Genomic DNA, 25,920 nt, shown 5'->3' on the forward strand with positions numbered 1-25,920 from the left:
TTTCCTTGCTTCTTCAATGTGTTTTCCAATGCCAATTCTGTACCCTTCGTCGAGCTGCTTTGCTATACTCAGTCTTCCAAGGCTTAGCTTCAGGCTGTTAGTTAGATGGCTGCGGCAAGATTCGTGCTTCTTACATTTATCGTTGAAGTGCTTTAGATCCCTCATCCCCGTCCTCTTCACCATAACCTATGGGTACATATACACATATAAGTCAACTTAGATCTGTCCACTCACTTTGTCTCTTATCTTCCCTTCCTACTCTAGACTATGGGATGCTGTCAAAGTCTTTCCACCCGATCTACCTGCAAAAACCAAACTATTATGCACTATTTCTACTCTGCTCATAATACATACTGTGTGCAAGCCTATTTACCCACAATATAAACTTTCTTCTTCATTGCTCTTCTGATTCTATTTTCTCCTTCTCTCCTCCCTTCCTTTCAGTCTCCACCCTCCTTTCTATCTATGTCTCTCTACCTGGCCGGCCCCAAGCAGACGAGTCCCCCTTTAATCTGAGTCTTAAGTCTTCTAAGACAGAAAACCAGACTTCTTAGTGCTTGCCCTAAGGGGTTCAGGCTCTGGGCTCTGTAAAGCACCTAGAGACAATTTCAATTGTTATTGTCGTTATTTAAATCAAATCAAATAGAAACTTTCACTTTGCTGATTCTCCCCGTGTCATCATGTCAAGATCTCTTGAAGTTTCTAGTCCAAACATCAAGCGGGGGAAAGACCATGATAACGATGCTTTGGACAGGTACAGGTATGTTGGGTCTAAGTCCAGTTACAGTGGATGTGCTTGTGCTTGTGACCGATCAGATTAGTAGAGTGGACAGACACTTGAAGGTGGAAAGGTCAGGATTCAGAAGCTGCCATGAGAGGCCATATGTGTATGTGTCTTGTGATGGATATGTGTGTGTGTCTTGTGATGGATATGTGTGTGTGTCTTGTGATGGATATGTGTGTGTGTCTTGTGATGGATATGTGTGTGTGTCTTGTGATGGATATGTGTGTGTGTCTTGTGATGGATATGTGTGTGTGTCTTGTGATGGATATGTGTGTGTGCCTTGTGATGGATATGTGTGTGTGTCTTGTGATGGATATGTGTGTGTGCCTTGTGATGGATATGTGTGTGTGTCTTATGATGGATATGTGTATGTGTCTTGTGATGGATATGTGTGTGTCAGTTGTGATGGATATGTGTGTCAGTTGTGATGGATATGTGTGTCAGTTGTGAATGGTGTGGAAAGAGTAATTGAGGCAAAGTGGCCATACGAGTGGGCAGTCAGTTGGACAGAGGATAAGACAGGCCACTTCAACTTTGACTCTGAAGACAAATCATCCCTACTATACACTGGGCATGGTTGCTTTGTAATAGTTATGTTACCTTCGAATGGAGTATGTTAATAAAGCATATTATCCCTAATGAAGTTAACAAGTCAGTGTGTCTTTCAATAAAACTTTAATATTCCCAAGTAGATAAGCCACATTTATGATAACATTTATTTTTGCCCTCTTGATTTTTACACGTAAGCTACAGATGTAGGTTTGCAATGCAGAATATGCTGACTTCATCACCTGAACACCCCAGCAGTTGTGTTAAACACATACATCCTCAAGATAAGAAAAGACAATAAATCTAGAAAATAATAAATAAACTTTGAAAAAAACGTTTGGAAATTTGTGTTTGGTCGTCAAGAGCCTCAGTAGCAGGTGGAAGATCCATACGAAGCCACAGCAGCCTGGCACCTCCTCCTCATGCTTGTCACCAACCTGGTCACACGTTGCTGTAAGATGACATTCCATTCCTCAACCAGGAGTCTTTGCAGGTCAGCCAGCGTGGTTGTGTTGGTCACTCTAACACGTACAGATGGGAAAACCCAATAGTCTATTAGTGATTGGAATGCGATTGTAAGGCTCTAATTTCCGTTGTAAATGTGGATATTAAAATCTCCCGCTTTGAGGAGTTTATCCCAGTTCATAACCAGGTCCGGTAGTAAGTCAGAGAACTCAGATAAAAATGAAGTGAAGGGGCCAGGTGGTCTATAAAGCGTCACACGAATGACTGAATGGGGGGTTTTCCAGTTTTAGCCAGGTTTCAGTTAGTATCTTGATATTGTTGTCTGTTATCAACTAATTTACAAGTGCTGCTTTTGATGTTAAGGACCGTATATTAATAAGACCCAAATGTTATGGATAAACCCACCTGTTACAAACCTGTTGCTTGCAGTGCTGTAGTCATTCTTTTTTATTATCATATAAACTTAAATGACCTTATATCATACATGCAAACCTAGATAGTTTATCACATGCACACAGAATTTAGCCTGCATGATGCAAGCATGGTCGGGAATGGGAATGTTTTCTATGTGAAATGATGTGTGCAGCACATGGCACTCTAGAGTAGTGTGGGAGTCATGCATGATGCAGGTATTACATGTTTTACATATTAGATTAGCATCACATAATTACATAATTACCATCACACATGGGAATGAAGAAAATTTGTCAGATGTTTTTTTACACAGCACACAGTGGTTGTGGTGCAGGTTACAGCTGTTGTGTAAAGATGTGTTAGTGTATGCAGTCATTGAGCATAATGACATTTAGGCCTACATGTCAAAAGATTTTAATTTTTCTTGTAGTTTCATTTAGAAACGGGATGTTAAGGCCTATGTTGTCTAAAGACGATGGACACTTCATCACATCACCCAAGGCCTCATTCTCTACATCCCTGTTGTGCCGGTCCCCTGGATCATAACAAAGGTTGTACAAAAGACAACAAGCAGACACTGCAGAGCTGATATTCTGAATGCTGTCCATCTGCTTGTATTTGAGGCGGCAGAACCTGGACTTCAGAATGCCAAATGTGTGTTCTATTACGACATGTGCCATATTCAACTTCTTATTGCAGTTTTGCATATTGTATGAGCATTTTAACGTGCCCAACACTGTAAGCATTTAAGTATTATTTTAAGAAGGTTTTAATCACCTTCATTGTTCATTGAAATTCCCATGCAATAAGACAGGGAGTTTGAATGCATCGATTTTGTCTGCAACAAAAAAGGCACACGCCACTTTTACCAGCTCACTCACGCTACAGGAAGTAGAATGTGTCTAATTTGACGGTAGGCCTTTTATACTCCACACCTGCAGTTCACGTATCAAGTTAGCCTAGAAAACCCGACGTCACAAGAATGTCGTCAGAACTTAATCTCGCGGTGACCAAATGAACACGTATTGGCGACGTTGCCGCAATGTAGACTTTGGTCTAATTGTTTAACCCTGCCTCTTATAGCGACAGCTCGCTGGCCACATTTCCTCATAGGGGAGTGCCAAGAGGTTGTACCACAGCCACGTGTTTTCAAATGGGCCATCCAGGGATATCGCCTGATCTATGCAACCACCATGTACACTGTAATTGGTTAAAGTAATTGTCGATCATATTAGCTATTACCAGGTAGCCTACAGTTATACCCACCCAAATGACTAACCGGCGACAATATTGTTTGTTGTAGGCTACTCAGCAAGTAGCTTGGCTATACTACGGTTATATAAAGGCAAGGTGAGTCTGTTCGTTTGCATGACTTGACTTGAAACGTAGTCGGCTTTCTGTGTTAACCGTAAAATGTTTATGTTCGCTACTCATTATTGTTGCAATTTATACTACTCCATTTTCGCATCCACGATTTTGGTGCATGTATTCTCTATCAAATCTAAAACGACTGAATTCAAAACACCCGTCGCTTTGAATAAATCTGAAAAATCGCTTGCTTGAGGTGCATAGTTTTTCAGTGTTTTGGGGCTTTTTAGCCTTAATACGACGGCAACGCACAAGTCATGATCAAATTATCATCAATACATTCATCATCAGATTATGTGAAGATCTACGTAAATGCATTGTTGATTGCATGTTTATTTCCAGTGGCTTCTTACAGAATGAGGTGTAGAGCCCAATTAGCACGAGAATGAACTAGAACGATTAGTTCGTACCCATCCTCCATCTCATTCCATTCGTTCACTTGGCTTATTCTTTTTTATTTGTTTGCAGCAGACTTCTTATACTACGATTGCTCCCTAATTCGACTGTGGAGTAGCAATGTGGAGGGCTTCTAGCTCAGATAAGTGAAATTGGTCATATTGGTCTGGCAGGCATCTGAGGTGGCTGGGTAACTTTGCAGCTACTGTACCCTTCTGTGTGACTGACGCGCTGAAATGGACAGCTTAAAACAATAACTAGTCCCTTTAGTCAATAATGTTCTTACTGTCAAGATAGGACTCCACCAGTCTCGTTGGCCACTCTCGTTCAGTCACGAGTCTCTATCTGAGTCTCTCGTTCACCCCCACACCCACCTCGTTCGTTCATTGTAGGCTTATTCAGTCCCAGGTTTAGTTTACAGCGCGCTCTGATGCTATGGTTGTAACCTCTAGGAATCGGTGGGCGTTTCAAACCAACTGAAGCGGAGTGCGTGAATGCTGCCGCGATCCTTAATTTTGCTCATGGAAACAAAACCTAAATCATCATGTAGATGAGACGAACAGTTTATTTAGGGTGCTTGAAACGTTATTTCCCAACGTTGGTAGATTTGCTGCTATTGACGTGCATGTTTCTGCAAAATGATTCATGCAGGGGTAAAATAAATGAAGAGGCTAAATATATGTTCTGTGTACCCATAGTCTTACAGACTCAGTTATTTGTACAGAGTAAAGCTTACATTACAAAATACAAACACAGACAACAAATAACATCAAATGCCAATTATTTAATTGAGCTTTAACACCATAAGGACTGCATTTCCACCAGTTAATTGCGTATTATCAGTGACTGGGAAGTCCTTTTTACAGTCCTTGGTGAAAAGGCTACATACTAATTTGTGTAAATTATGTGTAGCATTGTTGTGTTTAACAACCACAAATAATTTGTATTAGTGCCTGTCGCCTGAACTTTTGCTCATGGTTTGCTTCACCAGTTTTGTAAATTCGTTTTTTTCTATTTCTTTTTTTGGATACGCAGAGCCCTCTACGAGCAACCTGAGTGGCCTGATGTGCACCTCCCAAATGTTTTAACAATCTGTTGAAACGACGGATTAGCAGCCAAGCTTCAGTCAACCGATTCGTACCTTTAGAATTGGGCCATCAATTGGTTCATGGTACATTTAGATCGATCCAGGGGTCTACGTACCAGTGTAGTCGTATCTTTAACATTAAATCCTGTTTCTGATTTACAGTATCAGTGAAACGTTACACCCCTAATGAGAATGGATTAAATTGAGCGAGGGCATCTATACTTATTATTGCACAGAGACGTCAAAGAAACCAGTGGAGGCGGCGAGAACTGATTTCCTCCACGAGTACCTGTTCAAAATGCCCAAGACCAAAATGATTCAGACATACGGCTTTTCATGAAACAGAGAGCACTAGCTACATTGCACTTGAGGTAGAGAGTAAGAGGTAGGCTAAAAAGATATAAATATATTTAATCTGAATTAAAAAAAAGACCTGCTATAAGAGAATGGACAACCTTTGCTGCACTACCAGCACTGAGCATTGTGTTGAGTCAGATTTAATTTGAAATGCATTGATGCACATACAAGATCTGTTTGGACATACAGTAAATGTCTCCCAGTTTAAAAATCGATCTCTACACAGCACTAATCTGCCACCCAGAGCCAAAGAACGAGTTGGTCAGTGGGTGAACGAGAGACCAAATAGGCTAACTCTGGGTCATAATGAATGGGATTCATAGGGGCCAACCTCTCAGTGGTGACTGAAATACCCCATCTACTGGTGTAGTGTGTATATATTGCCTACAGCCTACCTGTGCAGCAACTTCCATATGCTGCATTGGGAAGAGAAGAAGCATTTTGATGATTTTACAATTATTCATTAGAGTTTGTGAGAGAGCTGGTCAGCTGTTAGGCTTGATGTTTTGATAACAAGCATGATTAGCCTAGCCTATCAGGTATAGGTTACCAAGACTAATTAAATAACAAATATAATTTTTCTCTCATGGCTTAATGGTGATGGTTACCTTACAGTTTAATACTATTTAGCCTTAATAATAGGCTACATATTGGGCACACAGGCATTTCAGATCTGTTTTATGCAAACAATTCAGGTGTTGGTAAAGAAATCAGAAAACAAATAGCATAATAAAACGAACCATTTCGCCAATCCTTAGTCACTAGGATTTAGTGCTTTGTTCGGTGACAATGTTTGCGCATTTAACAAACTGTTACATCAAGCTGCATAAACAGAGATCATGGAGATCCAGTCTTTTGCCTGTTTTTTAGGAGGTGGCTTAAAACTATTATTCAGTCCTATTTCATTCTTAAATTGGTTTTAACATAGACCAACATCGCATGATTAACGCATCGCCCTACTTTCTGTTCTGAAGGTGTGTACTCGTTAACGGTCCAATAAATGGGTCGGCTTCTGAACGTGCTGCGCAGTTGGTTGGTGATGGTGTCCGTGATTGCTATGGGCAACACAGTTCAAAGTTTTCGAGATCACCGCTTCTTGTCTGAGAAACTTTACACTGGGTCTCCGGAGTTTGGTAAGTGTTAACTGTTTCTGACATGACTGCTATGAATTCTTTTTTTCTTTTTTTTTATCTAAGCATAAAAAAAACATTTTGAGAGTGATTTTTGCACTGAAATCAAAACTCAGGTTTGTGAGTAACTGTAAAAACATATATCAATCTGCTAATTTTATGCTACAGTTTCATTAGTTTTGGTCCCAGTCTCAAGAATTGTGTTTCTTAACCAGGCCTCTGTGGTTGCATCTAAGTATTTTGCTTTCGACTCAATCATCTTGGGGCGTTCTAAACTTCTTAAGATGTAGGCTAGGCTACTGCAGTGGAGATTTCAAGGCATAAAGGAGAAGATGAAAATAGCCTTTAACAAGACTGTTTAAAGTGAACTGCTGAAGCAGCGTTGTAAGGCTATGGTTTTGTTTTTATACCAAAGTGAGCAGATTGGAATTAGCCTTTAAAAAGGCTGATGTACTATGGAAAACTGATCAAATTACGAAACTATCAATAGTGGTAGCCTATGTTTCAGATGTCTGGACTGTCTTGTGTAGGCCTACCTGTGGATGTCTGCTACAGTTTGTTGAGGTTTGAAATGATAACTTTCAGCTTTCATTGGCTAAGCTGAAGACAAAGGTGTCTGTGATTTGTTGTAATCCATCCCCCTTATATTTTGCCGCACTTGTGAGGTCCCTTGCATTTTGCGAGTGAGATGTCTATGTCCACATGCCCCACTTGCAAGGTTTTACCCAGTTTGAGAACCGCTGAAATAGATTGATCACCGGAGAATGTTTGCCTAAGTGTTCAGGTATCAACTACGTTCTGATCAGTAGCCTCTTTAAAAGTCAGTGGCTGTGGGACAAACACAAGTTGCTAAAAATGGGCACCTATGTTTTAGTTTTTCTTTTCTCTGGGTAAACCTCTTCTTTTTTTTTTGCTGTGTGTGCGCGTGCATGTGTGGGTAGAGAGATAAAAAAGAAAGAGAGGTTGTGTCTGTGTGTCAAAGAAGATCATAAGATTATGTCTAAAATAATGACAAAACTGTTTTTACCTTTTTTACATTAAAAACATTTCAATCTCTGGTAACTAATGATTGTAAATGGATTGATGTAACTTAACATCAGTCTATTCAATGAGGCCTTAAGACATTGTTGTGGAGGTAAGTACTTGAGGATATTTTGCATTGCGATAAGAAACAACAGAGCAGGGGTCTTTACAGTTCAAAGTCTAAATTGGACCTCTTCATTTAGTTTGGACCGGGGCTTTGAGTCCCTCTCTAAAGAGGTTTCCATTTTGAACCCATATCGGGCATGAACATCATGAAGTTGTCCAAGCAGAGCTTTTTTGCCCCCGCATTAACCGCTGAGTCCCAAACCTATTCCAAAATGACATGGAGAGGCATCATGCTGTAGAGGTATTTGACCTACGGTGTGGCTCTATTTTCCAGTAACAAGATGAGCACATCAAAGCATAACAGCTTGCAGGCCAAATGGAATGACCTTTTTCTTGTTGCGATTCATATATTGCAAACTCAGGGGTCGATGCGCCATCTGCAATTTAAGCCCCGATAAGTTTCTCCTGTCATAACTCACAGCCATCACTAAATGCAAGGCCTGGGATGGACAGCTACAAAAATGTTCGCCAGGCATAGCCAAGGCCTCATCCTTGGAATGATTATGCAAATACTTGGCATACGCCTGATGATGCACAATAGCATATAGTAATACCTCTGACAGTGTATAGGTTCTCTGACTGGTGTCTTCCTCCCAGTAAAACGCCTCCATTGTCCGCATGTCCATGATGCTATGTCAGACATAATAATGCTCTGATCTGGGTGACGGGGCCTCGTGCCTACATTTGAGTTCCAGCTTTACAAATTATTTGTGAACACAGGGCTTTTGAACCCTATCAAAGTCTGTAACTACCCCTGCGTGAATGGAGAAGTGTCTACCTGCAGATCCGCAGACATCTCTAGGAATATAATCAAACTCTGCAGTAGTCTGCTTGACAGCAGTTGCAATGCATGTTAAAAGGAGTGGCAAAATATGATGGATCAAAATTCCTTAAATAACTTTTAGTCAGCAGGGTCTGTAGAAGATGATGTATACCCAATTACATGAGGCCTCAGACTACTTTTTTGTACCTTCGTTTTCTGATTTTCTGAATAGGCTTTACTTATCCACGACGAAGTGCACATGTTGGCATTACAAAAGGACCAGTAAGACTGAATAAAATGTTATGAATGTCTCTGCCTTCATCTCACGAAAAAAAAAAATAGCCTGTGTCACTATGATCTGTCTCGTCATCTGACGTCCTGCCTGTGTTTCTGCCGTTCTCATTCTATACTTATCAGTCTGTTTTGCTATCCTTGTTTATTTATTTCATCCGTATAGGTGTTGATGTTCAATTTCATATATTAATTTAAAGTCGTCCAATTTCAAGTCATCCATTCTTCAACACTAGCTGCTACCTTATCTTCAAACAGAAAGTAACGTTAAATCTCCATGGCAACAGCTCTTGAGGGTTTGGGAAATAATCGGATTTATTGCTTCCTTCATTATTCACAGCTAAATAAATTATTTTCATTACATTTCATAGATTTATTACCAGACTCTATGTAAAAAGGGCCACGCACAACTCGCGGAAAATGATAAAAAATGGAAGCCAGATCTATTTCTGAATTTTCGGTGCGGACATGGGCATACTTTCTGTTTCCACGTCTGTTGTAGCCATTCTCATTGGGCCTCATTGTCGAACCTACCTAGGAAAAGATCTCTGCCGCATTCAATTTGTTTTTTTAAAGCTTAAAAGTGTCTGTAGCTGTGCACTGATTCTTAAGCCCAATTCTGTCCGCTGGTGGAAGCGTGCTCACCTGTGCGCGCGCACGTGTCTGTGTGTGTTTGTGCGCATCGCGGCAGAACTCTGCCAGGCGCGATACAGAGAGCAGAGAATTGTAAACGCGCGACCATGTAGAGACAGAAATTACATGCCGTCGTGTAAATAAGATAAATAACATGAGGCTATTTATTTTGTTTAATAAAAGAACAAGCTATAGACCTGTTCTATAGGAAAGGTAACCTTAAATTACTTCCGTTGTGATCTGGCGCTTTATAGAAAATAAAATTTAACAAAATTAACTTGACCTTTCAGGGGGGGCGGGGGGGTGCCGTTGGGGGGGCGGGGCGCCCCCCTAATATATTGGTAGGGGAAACACTGGTCATTAGGGCTGAACGATTAATTGCATTTGCGATTTAATCGCGATATGATAGAACGCGATTTTTTAACCGCAACGTTCGCGATTAAAAAACGTGGTAAAAAAAAAAATTATAATTTTTTTTTTTTTTTTAAGATGGTACATTTTGCACACAGTGTTTAAAAAGTGCATGCCTAGTGTTTATACTTAAAATTACTTTTTTAAATTACTTAAATGCACAGTGGCAAAGCCACCGATTTGTTGTTCTTGTTTCTGTAATGAGCAGTTAAATAAAAATGTAAAATGTGGGAAAGAATATTTTACACTAAATGTATCTAATATTGTGTTGGTCATATTTAAATCATTCATTATGTTTTGTTGGGAAAAAAAGAGGATAAAAAAAAATCGAAAATCGCAATCGCAATATTTTGGTAAAAAATCGCAATTAGATTATTTTCCCAAATCGTTCAGCCCTACTGGTCATTCATCACTATGGGAAAGTCCCAAGAACACAGTGACAATGTGCGACGGAAAGTTGTGGAGCTGCACAAATCAAGAAATGGACTCAAGAAAATCTTTAAAGAGTTGAAAATACCCATTTCCACTATCATGGAAATAATTAAGAAGTTTAAAGCGACAGGAGATGTTAAGAATCAGCCTGGAAGAGGACGTGTGTATACATTGACCCCACGCACCGTGAGGAGGATGGTTCGACTGGAAAAAGAATCTCCAGAAAGTTCAGAAAGTCTTCAAAACTACCATCAGACGCCACCTACATCACCACAAGTTGTTTTGTAAGTCAGACTTTCAATGGGGCCGAGTTATATGGTCAGAGGAGACCAAAATAAAGCTTTTTGGCAACAAACATCAAAGGTGGGTTTGGCGTAGACAGAAAGATAGCCATACAGAAAAGACCCCCATACCCAATGTGGAGTATGGTGGCGGATCTTTGATGTTGTGGGGCTGTTTTTCTTCCAAAGGCCCTGGACATCTTGTTAGGATACATGGTATCATGGACTCCATAAAATACCAGCAGATATTAAATGAAAACCTAACAGCCCCCTCCAGTAAGCTTAAAATGGGCTGTGGTTGGACCTTCCAGCAGGTCAATGATACGAAGCACACCTCAAAATCAACACAAAAATGGTTCACCGACCGCAGAATAAAGGTTTTGCCATGGCCATCACAGTCCCCCGACCTAAACCCCATAGAAAATCTGTGGGATGAGCTGAAGCCGAGTCTACAAACGTTGACCTCAGAATCTGAAGGATCTGGAGAGATACTGCATGTAGGAATGGTCTCAGATCCCGTGCCATTGTGTTCACCAACCTCATCACAAATTATAGGAGAAGACTCAGAGCTGTTATCTTAGCAAAGGAAGGCTGCACAAAACATTACATTAAGGGGTGCCAATAATTGTGGCACACATGTTTTGGGGAAAAATATTTATTTAATGTCAACAGTTTTTTTTTTTTTTTTTTTTTTTCCCCCAATAGTTTTACTTCAATGAAAAGGTAAGATTTTTGCAAATATTTTGAGTGAAAGACCAAGAGGATAAACAGCAAAGACATATTTTTGTATAGTCTGTTTTGCTCATATTCACTAGGGGTGCCAATAATTGTGGAGGGCACTGTACATTCATAGCTTGCTCTGGAGAGCGAGGAGGTCAACCACTCCTCGGATGAAAGTACTGAAAACGGTGAGGACAAACCTATCCACTTTGAGCTTCGCCTTGACCCCGCTGAGGATATTTGTGATGAGTGAATTGGAGTATTGGTGAAAAGTTCATGTCAATAGCACCTTTGGAAATATATTTACTGAGAAAAATGGTGACATGTGCAATACTTATTTTACCCACTATATGTTTACAAAGTTCAGAGTTAAACATTTTGGCCCGAAATCTTTACTTTGTGTTTAAGTTAGTCTGAGCACCTCTGAACGTAGGTTTTTGTAAGGTTTACATTTCATTTAAATAAAAAAATATTTTACTACATTCCTTTTACTGTTATTATTGCTGAGGTCTTCTAGAATATAATCATATATGCCACTTTTGCATCAATTTAGTTAGGTGAAATATACAAAAACATCAAGGCATGTCAGACTACCTCAAAGAGTCTAACAGGTCTTCCAAGTGTTAAGTACATATTCACGTATTGGCAGCCAAACTCTATCTTGTACTTGTAGAAACCATCGGTCTGCACATACTCACCCCCACCGCATACTTGAATGCTGTCTATCTTCTATCTTGTATGTATCATTTATTTACCATGTTATGTTTGTATGTATTGTGTACATTTAACAAATGCATGTATGATTTCTTCTGCCATGTTCCTGACCCCCGCCCCCCCCCCCCCCCTATTAAATGGGAAAGATCCCTAGGTTTAAAAACATTTAAGGAACTATACTTTGTGTTTCTTCTGTGCTTTCAGTGAATGGCCTTCAAGCTAGAACATTTGGAATATGGACCTTGTTATCATCTATAATCCGTCTTTTCTGTGCCATAGACATCCAAAACAGAACGTAAGATTCTCTTCACTAATGTGGCCGAAGTAATACAAGTTATGTGTGGAATACTGTAACCCCACTAATGAATATCCCTCTTTGCCTCTTCCTCTTCCTCAGACTGTATCACATCACACTGTGGACATTTGTGCTGGCTCTAGGGCACTTCCTCTCTGAAGCTTTCATCTACAAAACAGCTCCCCTGACTATTGGTGTGATGGCACCTCTTATTGTGGCAAGTAAGTACAACACTGATATATCATTTAGAGTTTTGGATGGAGGATTAAATTGTTACAGGTTGAAGGAGACACAACTTATTTGTGATGGATTCTTGTTACTCCATTGCATCTGTTTCCCTTGGTGCTAGCATCCCTTGAAGTGGGGTAGGGTCAAAGTCTTTTTTGGGCAATCGCTAAAACCATTTTCTCCAAAATTATGATTTTTTTTTTTAATGACACAATGGACTCTAGGAGGTTACGATTCATTTGTGGAATGTAGCATTTCATTAGCCAATATCCTGTGTTGTAAAGGGTTAAACTTCATGAAATGTGACACCCTGCATCACTATGACATTCTATGGACACGCCAAATTTTGTGAATTTTGTCTATACAGGGCGCTGCAACAGACGTTTGAATCTCAAGAACCCCTTAATCTAATTTGAGATTAGGGTATGTTTAGACTTGGTTACATTTGTTCACTTCTCCTAATGTCCCATTTGGCTCATTCAACAAAAGGGGTGCCAACATGCCCGTGTGAATGGCCAAGAGTAATTCAGTTTTTTTGGCTCACTCATATGGCATAAAGAAGCTATTTACCTCATTTCAAACAAATCAGCCATAAAATGTCGCTACACATGTTTTCCTTTGTTCTTTAAAGGGGACCTATTATGCTTTTCCAGTTTTCACCTTTCCTTTAGTGCGTTATATAGCTTTTTGTACAGCCTTTTCCTCTGTCACATGATGACGCAATCTTGTAACACAATCCTTATTTCCCAGACAACGTTATTGCCCACGGACCTGACCCTGTTAATTGCTGCTTGTGGGTATTTTTAAACTATTACAACCTTAGCGGAACATTTCATTTATCAGACTTGATCACCTTGTTGTTGAAAGCCTTGTTGTGTGGTTATGGTACATAGCAGAGATTAAAATATACCCACCAATGTAATCAGGAGAAATGGCCCTTTTAAATGGTGTAAAATACAATAAAGAAATTGAAGTGCAACACGCATCATTTCTGAATAATATTCTCAAGTCACCCACCTCAAAAAAACCAAATCCTTTTTTCCCACCAATTTAAAAAAAAAAATAAAAAAAAAAAAAAAGCTTTAGTTCAAAAGTTATGATCAATTCACTGATTGCTGTATCATTAAATAACCAATATTATTCATCATAAAAATGTTTTACTTTCTAATAAAGTTCAACAAAATAGCTTAACATGGAAAACCATGAACACAATTTCATTAAATCACTTTAAGGTCATTCAAAAATATTAAAACAATATACATAAAACAAATACAAAATATACAAGCAATTTCATATATTATACAACACTACAACTACCAACTACTACAACAACCTTTAATAAATTACAAATATATACCCTCTCCAAATAAACATAGAACAATAAAACTTGCCTGTGGAGAAAAGAGTAACTACAAAGAAACATACACAGACACAGAGTGGGATGAACCATAGAGAGATAGAAACATACACACACACACACACAGAGTGGGATGAACCATAGAAACATATACACACACACACACACACACATACACACACACACACACAGAGTGGGATGAACCATAGAGAGATAGAAACATATATACACACACACACACACACACACACACAGAGTGGGTTGAACCATAGAGACAGATAGAAACATACACACACACACACACACAGAGAGTGGGTTGAGGGTGATGGACAGTATACACAGAGAGGCCTGATCTTGAAACTCGTCACCTTCAGACAAATGATACGCCTTAAAACAATTCTGCTCACCACCAGCTTAACAAAACCAACAGCCAACAGCTTTTTTATGAGCCCTCTGGTACAGTAACATGAGTCACATGAAATGACAACGATGGATAAGCTATTATAGCTGATGAAGACTGTGACGGCTGGCTGGTGAGGTGGAGTTTCTCTAAAATGGATCTGACATCTTAGCCGATCTAAATGCATGTCCTGCTGCTGTATTGGAAGGTTACTAAAGTCTGAAATAACGGAGAACTATTGACAACGGCAAAGTCAACAAAGAGGAAGAAAAGGGTTTTCCACCACTATTATTTTGTCCCAGAAAAAATCCCCAATATTGCGATTGCGATTTTTTTATTTTATCCTCTTTTTTTCCCCCCAACAAAACGTAATGAATGATTTCAAATATGACCAAAACAATATTAGATACATTTAGTGTAAAATATTCTTTCCCACATTTTACATTTTGACCATATCGCGATTTAATCGTGAAATGCAATTAATCGTTCAGCCCTAATGCAAACTCACTATGACTACTATTATTACTGTTATTATTGTAACAAGCAATACTCTTGTAACAACCAGTCATTGGCTTACCCAGCAGAGGATGATGGGAGGTCACTATCCTCTTCTTCCTCCTCTTCCTTGCCCAGCTGCTGCCTATCCAAGAATCCAAGAGTCCTCTACTTCGATGTCCATGCATTCGTGGTCCTCAACGTCACGCTCTCTGATAAACCAAAGCTCGTCCTCAGTGAGCTGCCTCCTCCCCCTTAGTGACCACAGAATCTGTGCGTACTGGCTCTTCCCTCCATCCATCACAAATAAGTTGTGTTCACTTGGGGGAGGTTTGTGTTGAACTATAGGAGCATACAAGCTTTCAAACCAACAATGAGTAATACAAATTTGAGTAAATCTGACAGAAAACAACTAGATAACATACACACACACACACACACACACACAATATTTTTCTTACAGCACTGTAATGACGAAATACAGTAGCGGGTACATATCGCAACTTGGGGTAAACATTGTAACCCTGCCCCCATCTCCTTCTGTAAAGCTCATTGTGTTACCTCCTGGTAATGATTTTTGATTTGAAGTTTGATTTGGAGTCATTCCATGTCAAGTGTACGAAAGGCTAGCCTACTGTTGGTCGCGTGGTCGGTATGCTCATCCTTATGTTTATTGATTGTGTTGTGTTGCATTGGCATGCCTGAGTGTGTGATGGGAGTATGAGGCTGTGAGCAAACTATAGTTTGTAACATAACCAAGTCACGCATGGGGCAGGGTTCCAGATGCTTTGCCTAGCGCATTGTCATATCTATAACTAGCCTACTGGTGGGTATGTAAAAAAGGAGAGCCCACCCACGAAAATCATGTGCCGCTAACAATTGTCTGGCGCCAGGTCTGGGTAGGAGGCCTGTTGTTCCGGGGATATACTATTTAGTTAGATGGTCCGCGAGTTTTTTTTTTATTGGCTAAGTGATCTTTGGTCTGAAAAAGTTTGAGAAACACTGATCTATATCATATGGTCTCCTCACATGATCAAATAGAGACTTGACATTGGACAACAGCATAGATATTACCCAGCAATCATCATTGCAAATCTGAATATGACAAAAATACCAAAGAAAATAAGATAGTATTCATTTCATTGAATCGTTTTTTAATAGTTTCTATAGTGTATGTAAGATAAGCATATTATTTTGTTATAGATTGCTACTATTTTCCCCACAAATAATACCTACCATGCCTTTTCAAGTGAATATATTGTATAGCGTTTGACACTCTTCATTGTAATGCAGCGTGTCTCCAAGACCCATGTGACTACACCTGTTGCACTCACTGTAAAACACATGTCATGCTAGTGTACGTCCAAATCCGTTTCCTCGCCAATCCGTAAAGAGGACGGACACCGACGCAGAAGTATAATTCGACTTTAAGGGGGAGGCAGGATGGGCTCTATCTAGATATGAAAGGTGTGAATGCCAGGCAGGGAGGGTCTTGCTGACCGAATACCAATGCTCATTTTGTGATACTGGTTTATCAAGGCAGATATGTAATGCTCTACACAAACATGGTCATCTAAATGTTAATAGGCCCGGCCCCAACCATCTTGTCAAAAGAGACAAAAGAAAAGAATCAAGTCTAATAGACCTGGCTCCAGACCCCTGGTGTGGCTAAGGGTAGAGATCAATTGATGTGGCCTGGTATTTAAAACCTACCAATATCTTACACAAGCTGATGAATGTTTTAAGGACACTGCCTAAATCAACTCTGTGGTCAATATCTAGTGATATTCAAGTGCACATTTCATGAAAATGTATTCCACCGAATCATGTTGGTAGCAGGCATTATATCAGGTATTTTGTAGTGCTAAACCTGGCATTATAGCAGGTACTTTGTAGGTTTAGCACTACAAGGTACCTGATTTAATGTAGGTTTAGCACTACAAAATACCTGATTTAATGTAGGTTTAGCACTACAAAGTTCAAAATGAGTGTGATTTTACTTGGCCACATTTCCAGCTGCTATCTATCCCCTGCTGAGAATGACCTGCATGTCATTCAGAATTTTGGCATTTGCCATGTATTGCGCATGCTGTCTAGACTCTGATGATGCCGCTTGTGTCTATTCTACTTTATTCCTTTTGCAACATTAACAATGATTCTTTCAAGACAATCCTCAGTGATTCCAAAGTTTTGAAGAGTGGTATATATGCTGCATTGTACAACCTGTAATTTTTGCAGAAGTTTTACCTGTAAAGTTACCATTTTTCATGTAGACTAATTGATAAACTAATTTTGTGATTTGTGAATAATTGTTGAAAACTTCTAATACGGTTTAGCTTAACATGGTTTAAAAAACAGAATACATAATAGCCTGCTCAGTGCTGTATTATGTATGACTAGACCTAGATAGAAAATAGACTCAGACGTTGTATTGGAAATTATTATTAAACCTTTGAGCACAGTGTATACCCACTAAACTGGTCTTGTTTGTATCATGTATTTACCACCGGATGTCTGTATATATATTATGTACACCTACCAAATGCAGGATATGTACAACACCTGTTGTTTCCCATCCCCTTCTGCCACACAACCCTCCCCCATCCCCCCTTCCTATCTCCACCCAGCCGACCTCAAGCAGATGGGTCCCCCCTTATGTGCCGTGGTTCTGCTTAAGGTTCCTTCCTGGCTAACAGGGAGTTTTTTTCTTGCCCGTGTTGCCAATGTGCTTGCACTAAGGGGGTTCAGGCTCTGGGCTCTGTAAAGTGCCTAGAGACAATTGTATTGTTATGGCGCTATATAAATTGAATTGAATTATATTATTGCCTATGGATATTTTGGTGAAGTTACCGATATTCTAAAACATTTGGGAAATGGGAAAAGGTAGCTAGGCCAAGACATCAGCCTTGCTCCTATGTTATTTAATTTACAAGGTCATACCAACTGGCCCATGTGGCCATATGATAGATTCTGTAGAAGTTTTTGGGAAACAGCACTATAATTTTGCAGGCACGCCTTTCAGATGCTCGGGTACATAAGAGAGAAAAACAGGTCAGGTGGGAAGATTTCCCCAGTCCATTGATTTAGCATGGAATGAATCATAAATTGTCACAACATAAATTGTCCCACCCATTCTGTGCACTTTCAGGCATTTCCATCGTGGGCATGTTGGTAGGCTTTCAGTGCATCACCGAGTCCCAGGAGACCACAGCTGGCCAGAAGAAGAGGAAATGAGATCACAGCTGCTCCAGCTGTAACGCTGAATTAAAACCACAAAAGTTTGATGGACTGGCCAAGCAGTGTTGGTCTTTGGCTTTGCGGTCGCAAAAACAATAACAAGATGGTAGTTATTTTTGCCTTAGAAATGATAGAAATGATCCTTGCACAAATCCCAGGATTTGGTTCTTATTCTGATGGTTAAACCTTCCAATCGATGTTGTCTGCTGTAAACAAATTGGTTTTGTACTCTGCAGACTAGATAAAAGACTGAAGTAAAAGTATCTGATGAGATTATAATTAAAACATTTTCTCCTTGTGTCCTACAATATGTTGTCTACTGTGCAGATTCCTGGGATTCATTCCTGTCCTAAATAAATCAAGCTGTCCTTTATTTCCTGTTAAGAAGGTAGTGGTCCTGTAATAGTCTTATTCTAGCTGCTGATGAGGTGCAAAAAGCCTCATGATGATGATTTGTGATATCATTACCTTTTACCCCCTCCCCTGAAACATTGCTTTGGTTCTCCAGTGCACTTTCCTAATTGTTTTTAAATAAAAGATATATTGATTGGACAACTGTGTGCATCTATTTTGATAAGAGATCTCCCCCCTTTACTCATCAGTAGACCAAGATGGCGGCACATGCACATTGAGAGGCTCAACATCTCACCAGTTTTTGCAATATATTGTTTATTTACTTATTAACCATCTCCTGCATTTCAATATTTAATTTAGAAGTATTTTTTTTAACTCAAATGATGTTCTCAAAGCTATCCCTCTGAACAGGAAAGACTTATTTAGGAATTTTCACCCACTTTTCCTTGCAGATCACTATCAAGTTCTGTATGTGGTTGAGATTTACCCACGAAGTTTAACTAGTGATCGCAATCAATTTAACTAGTGATCGCACTTTAACTACTTTAACTAGTGATCGCACTTTAACTACTTTACAGTGCCCTCCACAATTATTGGCGCTGTCATGGCAAAAAGTGACCGGGTGCCAAAAAGAGCCCGGGTGATGTAATATTGGCTTTCGAACGACTCTTGAGTGACAGTTGCTATACCAACGCTTAGCATTACGTAACCCGGACACTACGTAACCCGGGCACTTTTTGGTCAGTCTCAAGAGTCGTTCGAAAGCCATCAGCTACTTGTTAGTCACTTAATATTGTCCCTAAAACTATTAAGTATTCCGTTTTAGCTACACCTGCCGGTATCCTGTACATCAACATTTGCAGTCAATACTACTTTTTGAATCGCTATATATTGTGGCTAAACACATTTTTACCCGGTAAATAAAGTGTTCCATTTCAGCCGTTTACATCATCATTTGCATTTCAATTGAAATTGTTTAGAGTAGAAATTCGTTTTTATAAAAAGGAGAAAATATACTGATATACGGTGCTTGTTTATCTACCGTTTTAGCAAGCCAGCCAGTTAGTTTGCTAACATCTTAAATAATATACGGTGCTTGTTCATCTACCTTTTTAGCAGGCCAGCCAGTTAATTTGCTCACATCTTAAATAATATACGTTACGGTGCTTGTTCATATACCTTTTAAGCAAGCTAGCCAGTTAATTTAATAACATCTTAAATAATATATGGTGCTTGTTCATCTACCTTTTAAGCAAGCCAGCAAGTTAATTTGCTAACATCCTAAATACTATACGGTGCTTGTTCATCTACCTTTTTAGCAAGCCAGCCAGTTCATTTGCTAACATCTTAAATCATTTAAGATCTACCATTATTTGTTGATATAGGCCTATTTAGAAAAACTTGGGAGAGTTCATACTAGCTTGCTAGCTATACACTAAGCAAAATAATGTGCCCCAGCTAATGGAGGAATTGCTAATCGCTAACGAGATGCTAGCGGCGATGTAACCGGTTGAAATGTACTTACTTTGACACTATAATAAACTTGTGAGTCAACAACTTTCCTAACACAGTCAAACATCAAGCACATGGTTTATTGCAGGTAAAATACAGGCAAGCTGGTCTCAGGTAGCGAAGTATAATGCGAGATGCTCTGGGGTAAATCGCGTTATTCAGGTAGTCTGACTTCCAAAAAGAGCCCGGGTGACGTAATGCTAACGTTGGTATAGCAACTGTCACTCAAGAGTCGTTCGAAAGCCAATATTACATCACCCGGGCTCTTTTTGGCACCCGGTCACTTTTTACCATGACAGCACCCTTAGTGAATGTGACCAAAACAGGCTATGAAAAAATATGTCTTTGCTGTTTATCCTCTTGGTCTTTCACTCAAAATATTCAAAAAAATCTTACCTTTTCATTGAAGTAAAATTATTGAAAGAAAAGAAAAATGTTGACATTAAATAAACATTATTCTCCAAAACAAGTGTGCCACAATTATTGGCAGCCCTTAATTTAATGTTTTGAGCAGCCTCCCTTTGCCAAGATAACAGCTTCTCCTATAATGCGTGATGAGGTTGGTGAACACATGGCAAGAGATCTGAGACCATTCCTACATACAGTATCTCTCCAGATCCTTCAGATTCTTAGGTCAACGCTTGTATACTCGGCTTCAGCTCTTCCCACAGATTTTCTATGGGGTTTAGGTCGGGGGACTGTGATTTTGAGGTGTGCTTCAGGTCATTGATCTGCTGGAAGGTCCAACCACGGCCCATTTTAAGCTTACTGGAGGGGGCTGTTAGGTTTTCATTTAATATCTGCTGGTATTTTATGGAGTCCATGATACAATGTAACCTAACAAGATGTCGAGGGCCTTTGCAATAAAAACAGCCCCACAACATCAAAGCTCCGCCACCATACTTCACAGTGGGTATGAGGTGCTTTTCTGTATGGCTATCTTTCTGTCTACGCCAAACCCACCTTTGATGTTTGTTGCCAAAAAGCTTTATTTTGGTTTCATCTGACCATATAACTCGGTCCCATTGAAAGTCTGACTTACATTTGACAAACTGTAGGCGCTTTAGTTTGTTGTTGATTGACAGCAGAGGCTTTTTTCTAGCAACCCTCCAAAACAACTTGTGGTGATGGAGGTGGCGTCTGATGGTAGTTCTGGAGACTTTCTGACCCCAGGACTCAATTTACCTCTGCAATTCTCCAGCTGTGACCCTTGGAGATTCTTTTGCCAGTCAAACCATCCTGCGTGGGGTCAATTTACAGATAGGTCCTCTTCCAGGCTGATTCCTTACATCTCCTGTCGCTTTGAACTTGTTAACTATTGCCCTGATTGTGGAAATGGGTATTTTCAACTGTTAAGATATTTTCTTATATCCTTTTCAGGATTTCTGCAGCTCAACAACTTTTGCCGCACTTTGACACTGTGTTCTTTTGTCTTTCCCATCTTGATGAATGACTTGATGAAAGGGTATTTGGCCTGTGTCACCTTATATTTATACCCCAGTGAAACAGGAAGTCATGGTTGACCACTACCATGAGTTCCTAATCAAACAGGTGAACTTAAAAATGTAAAACATGACTGGTAATATACTTCAGTTACATTTTAATTATAATATTTTCTAGGGGTGCCAATAATTGTGGCACCCATGTTTTGGAGAAAAATGTTGTATTTAATGTCAAACAAAAAAGCGTTGACCTAAGAATCTGAAGGATCTGGAGAGATACTGTATGTAGGAATGGTCTCAGATCTCTTGCCATGTGTTCACCAACCTCATCACGCATTATAGGAGAAGCTGTTATCTTGGCAAAGGGAGGCTGCTCAAAACATTAAATTAAGGGGTGCCAATAATTGTGGCACACCTGTTTTGGAGAATAATGTTTATTTAATGTCAACATTTTTCTTTTCCTTCAATAATTTTCCTTCAATGAAAAGGTAAGATTTTTCTGAATATTTTGAGAGAAAGACCAAGAGGATAAACAGCAAAGACACATTTCTTCATAGCCTGTTTAGCCCATATTCACTAAAGGTGCCAATAATTGTGGAGGGCACTGTGTGTATATATATATATATATATATATACACACAGTATATATACCTCAGAAGCAAACTGTTAGACCTAACCAGCACTGGTGAATTACAGGGACAATTCTCAGCTTATTATTTGTTTGTCTAAATAAGCAGTCTCTTGCAATACTTTTTGCTGCATCTGACTGATTCTATTGGAGTGTGAGTTATATTGCTGGACCGTATTTGCTGGTCAAATGAACCATTATTAAACGAGTGTCTCTAGTGCTGAGGCTTTATGAGGCAATATGTGTTAAAACATCATTAGTTTTTCCCCTTAAAGCACAAATACTGAGACAATGGCACTATATTTCCAGTATATTTATTTGACATGTGACATGGTATAACAAGTCAATAACCACATATGGATTGTTTAAATATCTTTGGCTGCAAGAAGTGCTCGTGTTACAACTGCCTCTCCCAGGTTCATACAGTTAGGTAGAATAACATTCTTAAAGCACCCAGTATAAGACTATTTTCAAATGAGAAGAAAAATTCAAATTTATAGTAAGACTTTAGGTTACAGGTAGCTAGTTAGGACACAGGATCTCTTCAGACATTCCTGAGACATCTTTCTATGTAGACTTCTTTACCACTCTAGCCTCAGCTTAAGGGGAGCTGTAGCGGCCATAGAAGAGGATGCTTTGTGTGGGGTTGTGTCGGATGAAGAAGAGGAAGGGGTGGTCCGCCATGAACATTTTTGGTATCAGAGCAGAGCGATTCCCAATGACGGCACCTTTAGAGCCGCCTGCCACAGTGCCCTTCTCGTTCACTTCCACAAAGGACTTGTGCGCGACCTTGGTCAGAACCAAGTCGTCGCAGGACATGCCGGAGAAGTCACACTGGGGGCTAAAGGCATCCACCATGCCCATGCTGACCAGGATCTTCTTGAGATCATAGGTCTCTTCCAGCTTGAACCTGGGGAGACCCACCTTGACCTCCACGGTGTGCATCATGTCAGGCCTGGTCCACTCCACAAGTTTGTCATACGTGAGCATCTGCTCCAGCTTAGGGAGTGGCAAAGAGAGAGGTTATATATCAGAGCAAGGACTGGGTATCTGAATGTCTGAATCTCTAATAATCCAGGTTGGACCCTCTGTTACATAGCTAGCACAGCTGACGAAAAGGACTATATGCTTACTTTTTCAAGTTTGAACATTCAAATATTAGTTTTGTAGTTGACAAAAACACTTACGTACATAAACTATAACCTCTAATAGGTTAGGTTAGGCTGATAATAGGTTAGAGATATTTCATCTAATTTTCATTCAGTTCTATGTTAGATACTTTGCACCAACCCATCTAGCATTACTGTGCACGTCACTGTTTTACCTTCTCCAGTCCAGTGGTGTTGTCCACCATGTTGTTTGGGAGCATAACGAGCATGCTCATGTCTTTGCCCACATAGGGGAGTTCCAGAATCTGGCAGTCGGCATCGGGGACGTAGGTCAAGGGGAACGTAGCCGTCTGATGCATCATTTGCACAGGCTTACTTTCATTCTGCAAACAGACACAATGACTTAATACACACAAGCACATGGGAGGGGAGTTCATTATCAACTGTTTTTGACAACCATTACCTTGTTGATCTTAAATTGTACTTCAGTGGTGTGGTCACTGTTGAACTGCTTCTCCCAGTTGCCTTTGAAGTAGATGGCGTTTACCAGCACAAGTCTTGTTTCATCATCCACATCCCCTTCAGCCAACAGGTCCTTGATTTTCTCTACAATATAGATGGATCAATACGAAAACTAATAAGAACAGCTGTTTCATTTTTACGGCAGTGACAGAAAGGTACAAAAAGAGGTGTTTTGTATGTAAGGTTATGCTGTTTGGGTTTCAGCACTGATTGATGATTACCTTGTGTCTTTTTCTCCACCCATTTGTTGATTTTTACTCGGGCCGCCTCTGCATTTGAGATGAAGTCAACAGCCTCCAACTCGGCAAGGTAGAGTGTCTTAGTGTCATCAATGAATTTCTGAAGAATGGGAGGAAAAAAAACAAGGAATGATGGCTTGATCAAAGTCAGATCAGAACTATAGAGGCCATCATTTTCTGGCACTAACACACCCAGATTCCTGCTTCCTTTACTGGCATGGAAAAGTGTCGATCAATGTTACATTTCATGCAACATGCCAGTGACTGTGCTGTCTGTGTGAAGCAGATGGTCTTACCTCAACAAACTTGTAGGTCTTCTCTCCATAGAGGCGATTGGCCAGACTCAGTGCATATGGGGCTCCGTCTTTGTTGAGTTCAGCGAAGAGCTTGTTGAAGCCAACATGGACATCACCCTCAACTTTGTTAAGGTTCAGGGTCTTTAGAGAAAATGAAAAAAGGATTATTGATAAGTGTTCAGTTATATTGTGCCGATAAAACTAAAGGTCGTATGGATCTTTCTATCGTCTTTTCCTACACTTTTCCTTGAAAACGTCATGAGATCAAGGAAAGATGTGAAGTACAATTCATAAGGACTTTGGCAAAGATAACCCCGGTGCAAAGAGAATCCGACTGCACATATACTAGGCTACTAATTATGCGAAGGTGGATGTTATTGGCTTGGGTCACGTTGATCGGTTGTTGATCGATTGTTTGTTGCTGTCGCAAGGAATTGGGGCGATACTATCTATTTTCCATTCATAAACGATGCTCCAGTGTACCCTATACTAAAGAAGATAAGGAAAGGAAGCATTTAAGCTTCTTCACGCATTCATGTCTGCCAGCATCATTTTGCTCAGTTAAAAGCAAAACACACTATCCGAACGAATTGTCTCCGTTTAATAAAATATTTTTTAAAACGTGGCTTCTGTATACGGGTAATCGTCATTGACTATACGTATAGGCCAGGTAACATTAACCTACAAAAAAGGTAAAAGTATTATTAATAAGTGTTCTGTTACTATATTCTGTGCTCACTTATCATCTACATCATCAGTGGCGGTTCTACACGGAGGCCTGGGGTGGCCCGTGCCCCCGTAGACATGTCCCTGGCCACCCCTGTGGCCACCCCGTGCTGACTAAATACAAAATTATGAATTTATTATGATTTTACATCCGAGTGCCAAAAGCGGAACTATTGTGACGCAACGTTCTATACACGGGTAAATTAAAGTGGCGCACCCAAACACTGTAGTCTGCCAGGTGTGGTGCTTTATTATTATTATATTATTACTATATATTATTATATATGACTACCTAGCTACTATTGGTTAAAAAAAATCTTACAATTTTGATGTGCCCCTCTGGTTAAACACTGGCCCCTCCTTGGCCCCCCTAGTAAAAATGGTCTAGAACCGCCACTGTACATCATGCACTGAATGCAGTTGCCCTGAGTGAAGCTATCCATGGCTTCACTGAACTGTGTGCATTGTGAACTCACCTCAAGAAGCTCCAGTATTTCCCTTGGCTCCGAGACAGACCATGGCCAACGCAGAAGAGATGCTGAGTGGTGAGTAGAACACATTGCCGGTGTTCTTGGCCTCCGTGATCTCCGTGATTTTCTTGAAAAGTTCAAGAGAGAAGTTTGCGTTTGCTGCTGCCAGTGACTCCATTGTCTGACCTATATGGAATGGGATAAAGGAGTCATAGGAGTCAAAACTGTATTTCATCTCACCGTGTCATTCTAATGGCCATACACCAAAAAAGTTGTGAGCACCACACATAACCAAGGCTAAATTGTAGCAATCATAGATAATTCCCCATTGAAAAGCTCTTTAACACTTAAGAAAGTCAGTAGAACTTACCGTTAAAATTTATTTTGCTTCTGGTATCAAGTGATTTTTTACCACCAACGCAGAAATGTGAATGTCATTCTCACCTCACTTCCCAAATTTATATTCCACTGCATGCTCAGCCTATCCCCTATTTCATGGAACAGGTTGGCTAATGCAACTCAGACATTTCCTGAGAACTACTAGATGTACAGAGTCTGCCCCAGGGGCGTAACTATAGGGGGTGCAGCAGGTGCGGCGCACCTGGGCCCCAGGGTCTTGGGGACCCGTAGCCTGGGCCCACATATTTATGTCAATCTAAATAGTCT

The 25,920-nt window shown here is 40.0% G+C and overlaps 1 protein-coding gene and 2 pseudogenes across 2 annotated transcripts; 1 reads left to right on the top strand and 2 right to left on the bottom strand.

The window, feature by feature from the left end:
- The first annotated feature begins 3,318 nt into the window (after window positions 1–3,318).
- On the top strand, window positions 3,319–18,508 carry erg28 (ergosterol biosynthesis 28 homolog). Of its 2 annotated transcripts, none has more exons than XM_031580649.2 (5): window positions 3,319–3,557; window positions 6,395–6,553; window positions 12,149–12,239; window positions 12,342–12,460; window positions 17,868–18,508. In XM_031580649.2, exons 2-5 carry the CDS (start codon window positions 6,421–6,423, stop codon window positions 17,951–17,953), a joined length of 429 nt encoding a protein of 142 aa, XP_031436509.1. In that variant the 5' UTR covers window positions 3,319–3,557; window positions 6,395–6,420; the 3' UTR covers window positions 17,954–18,508. The 2 variants fall into 2 exon arrangements, with proteins under 2 accessions (XP_031436509.1, XP_012669732.1); XM_012814278.3 differs by having other exon boundaries at window positions 3,323–3,562.
- LOC116223544 lies at window positions 7,395–8,325 on the bottom strand (annotated as a pseudogene).
- A 3,576-nt stretch (window positions 18,509–22,084) lies between the features above and the next one.
- Window positions 22,085–25,432, bottom strand: LOC116223616 (annotated as a pseudogene).
- Window positions 25,433–25,920: the final 488 nt, after the last annotated feature.

This window comes from Clupea harengus, chromosome 14, assembly GCF_900700415.2.
Source record: "Clupea harengus chromosome 14, Ch_v2.0.2, whole genome shotgun sequence".
Lineage (NCBI taxonomy): Eukaryota > Metazoa > Chordata > Actinopteri > Clupeiformes > Clupeidae > Clupea > Clupea harengus.

Excerpts from the sequence above, each read along its gene's own strand:
- erg28 (XM_031580649.2), top strand. The coding sequence starts at position 6,421 with ATGGGTCGGCTTCTGAACGTGCTGCGCAGTTGGTTGGTGATGGTGTCC. Across the intron at positions 12,240-12,341 it reads ATAGACATCCAAAACAGAAC|ACTGTATCACATCACACTGT; the intron begins GTAAGATTCTCT and ends CCTCTTCCTCAG. Across the intron at positions 12,461-17,867 it reads GGCACCTCTTATTGTGGCAA|GCATTTCCATCGTGGGCATG; the intron begins GTAAGTACAACA and ends GTGCACTTTCAG.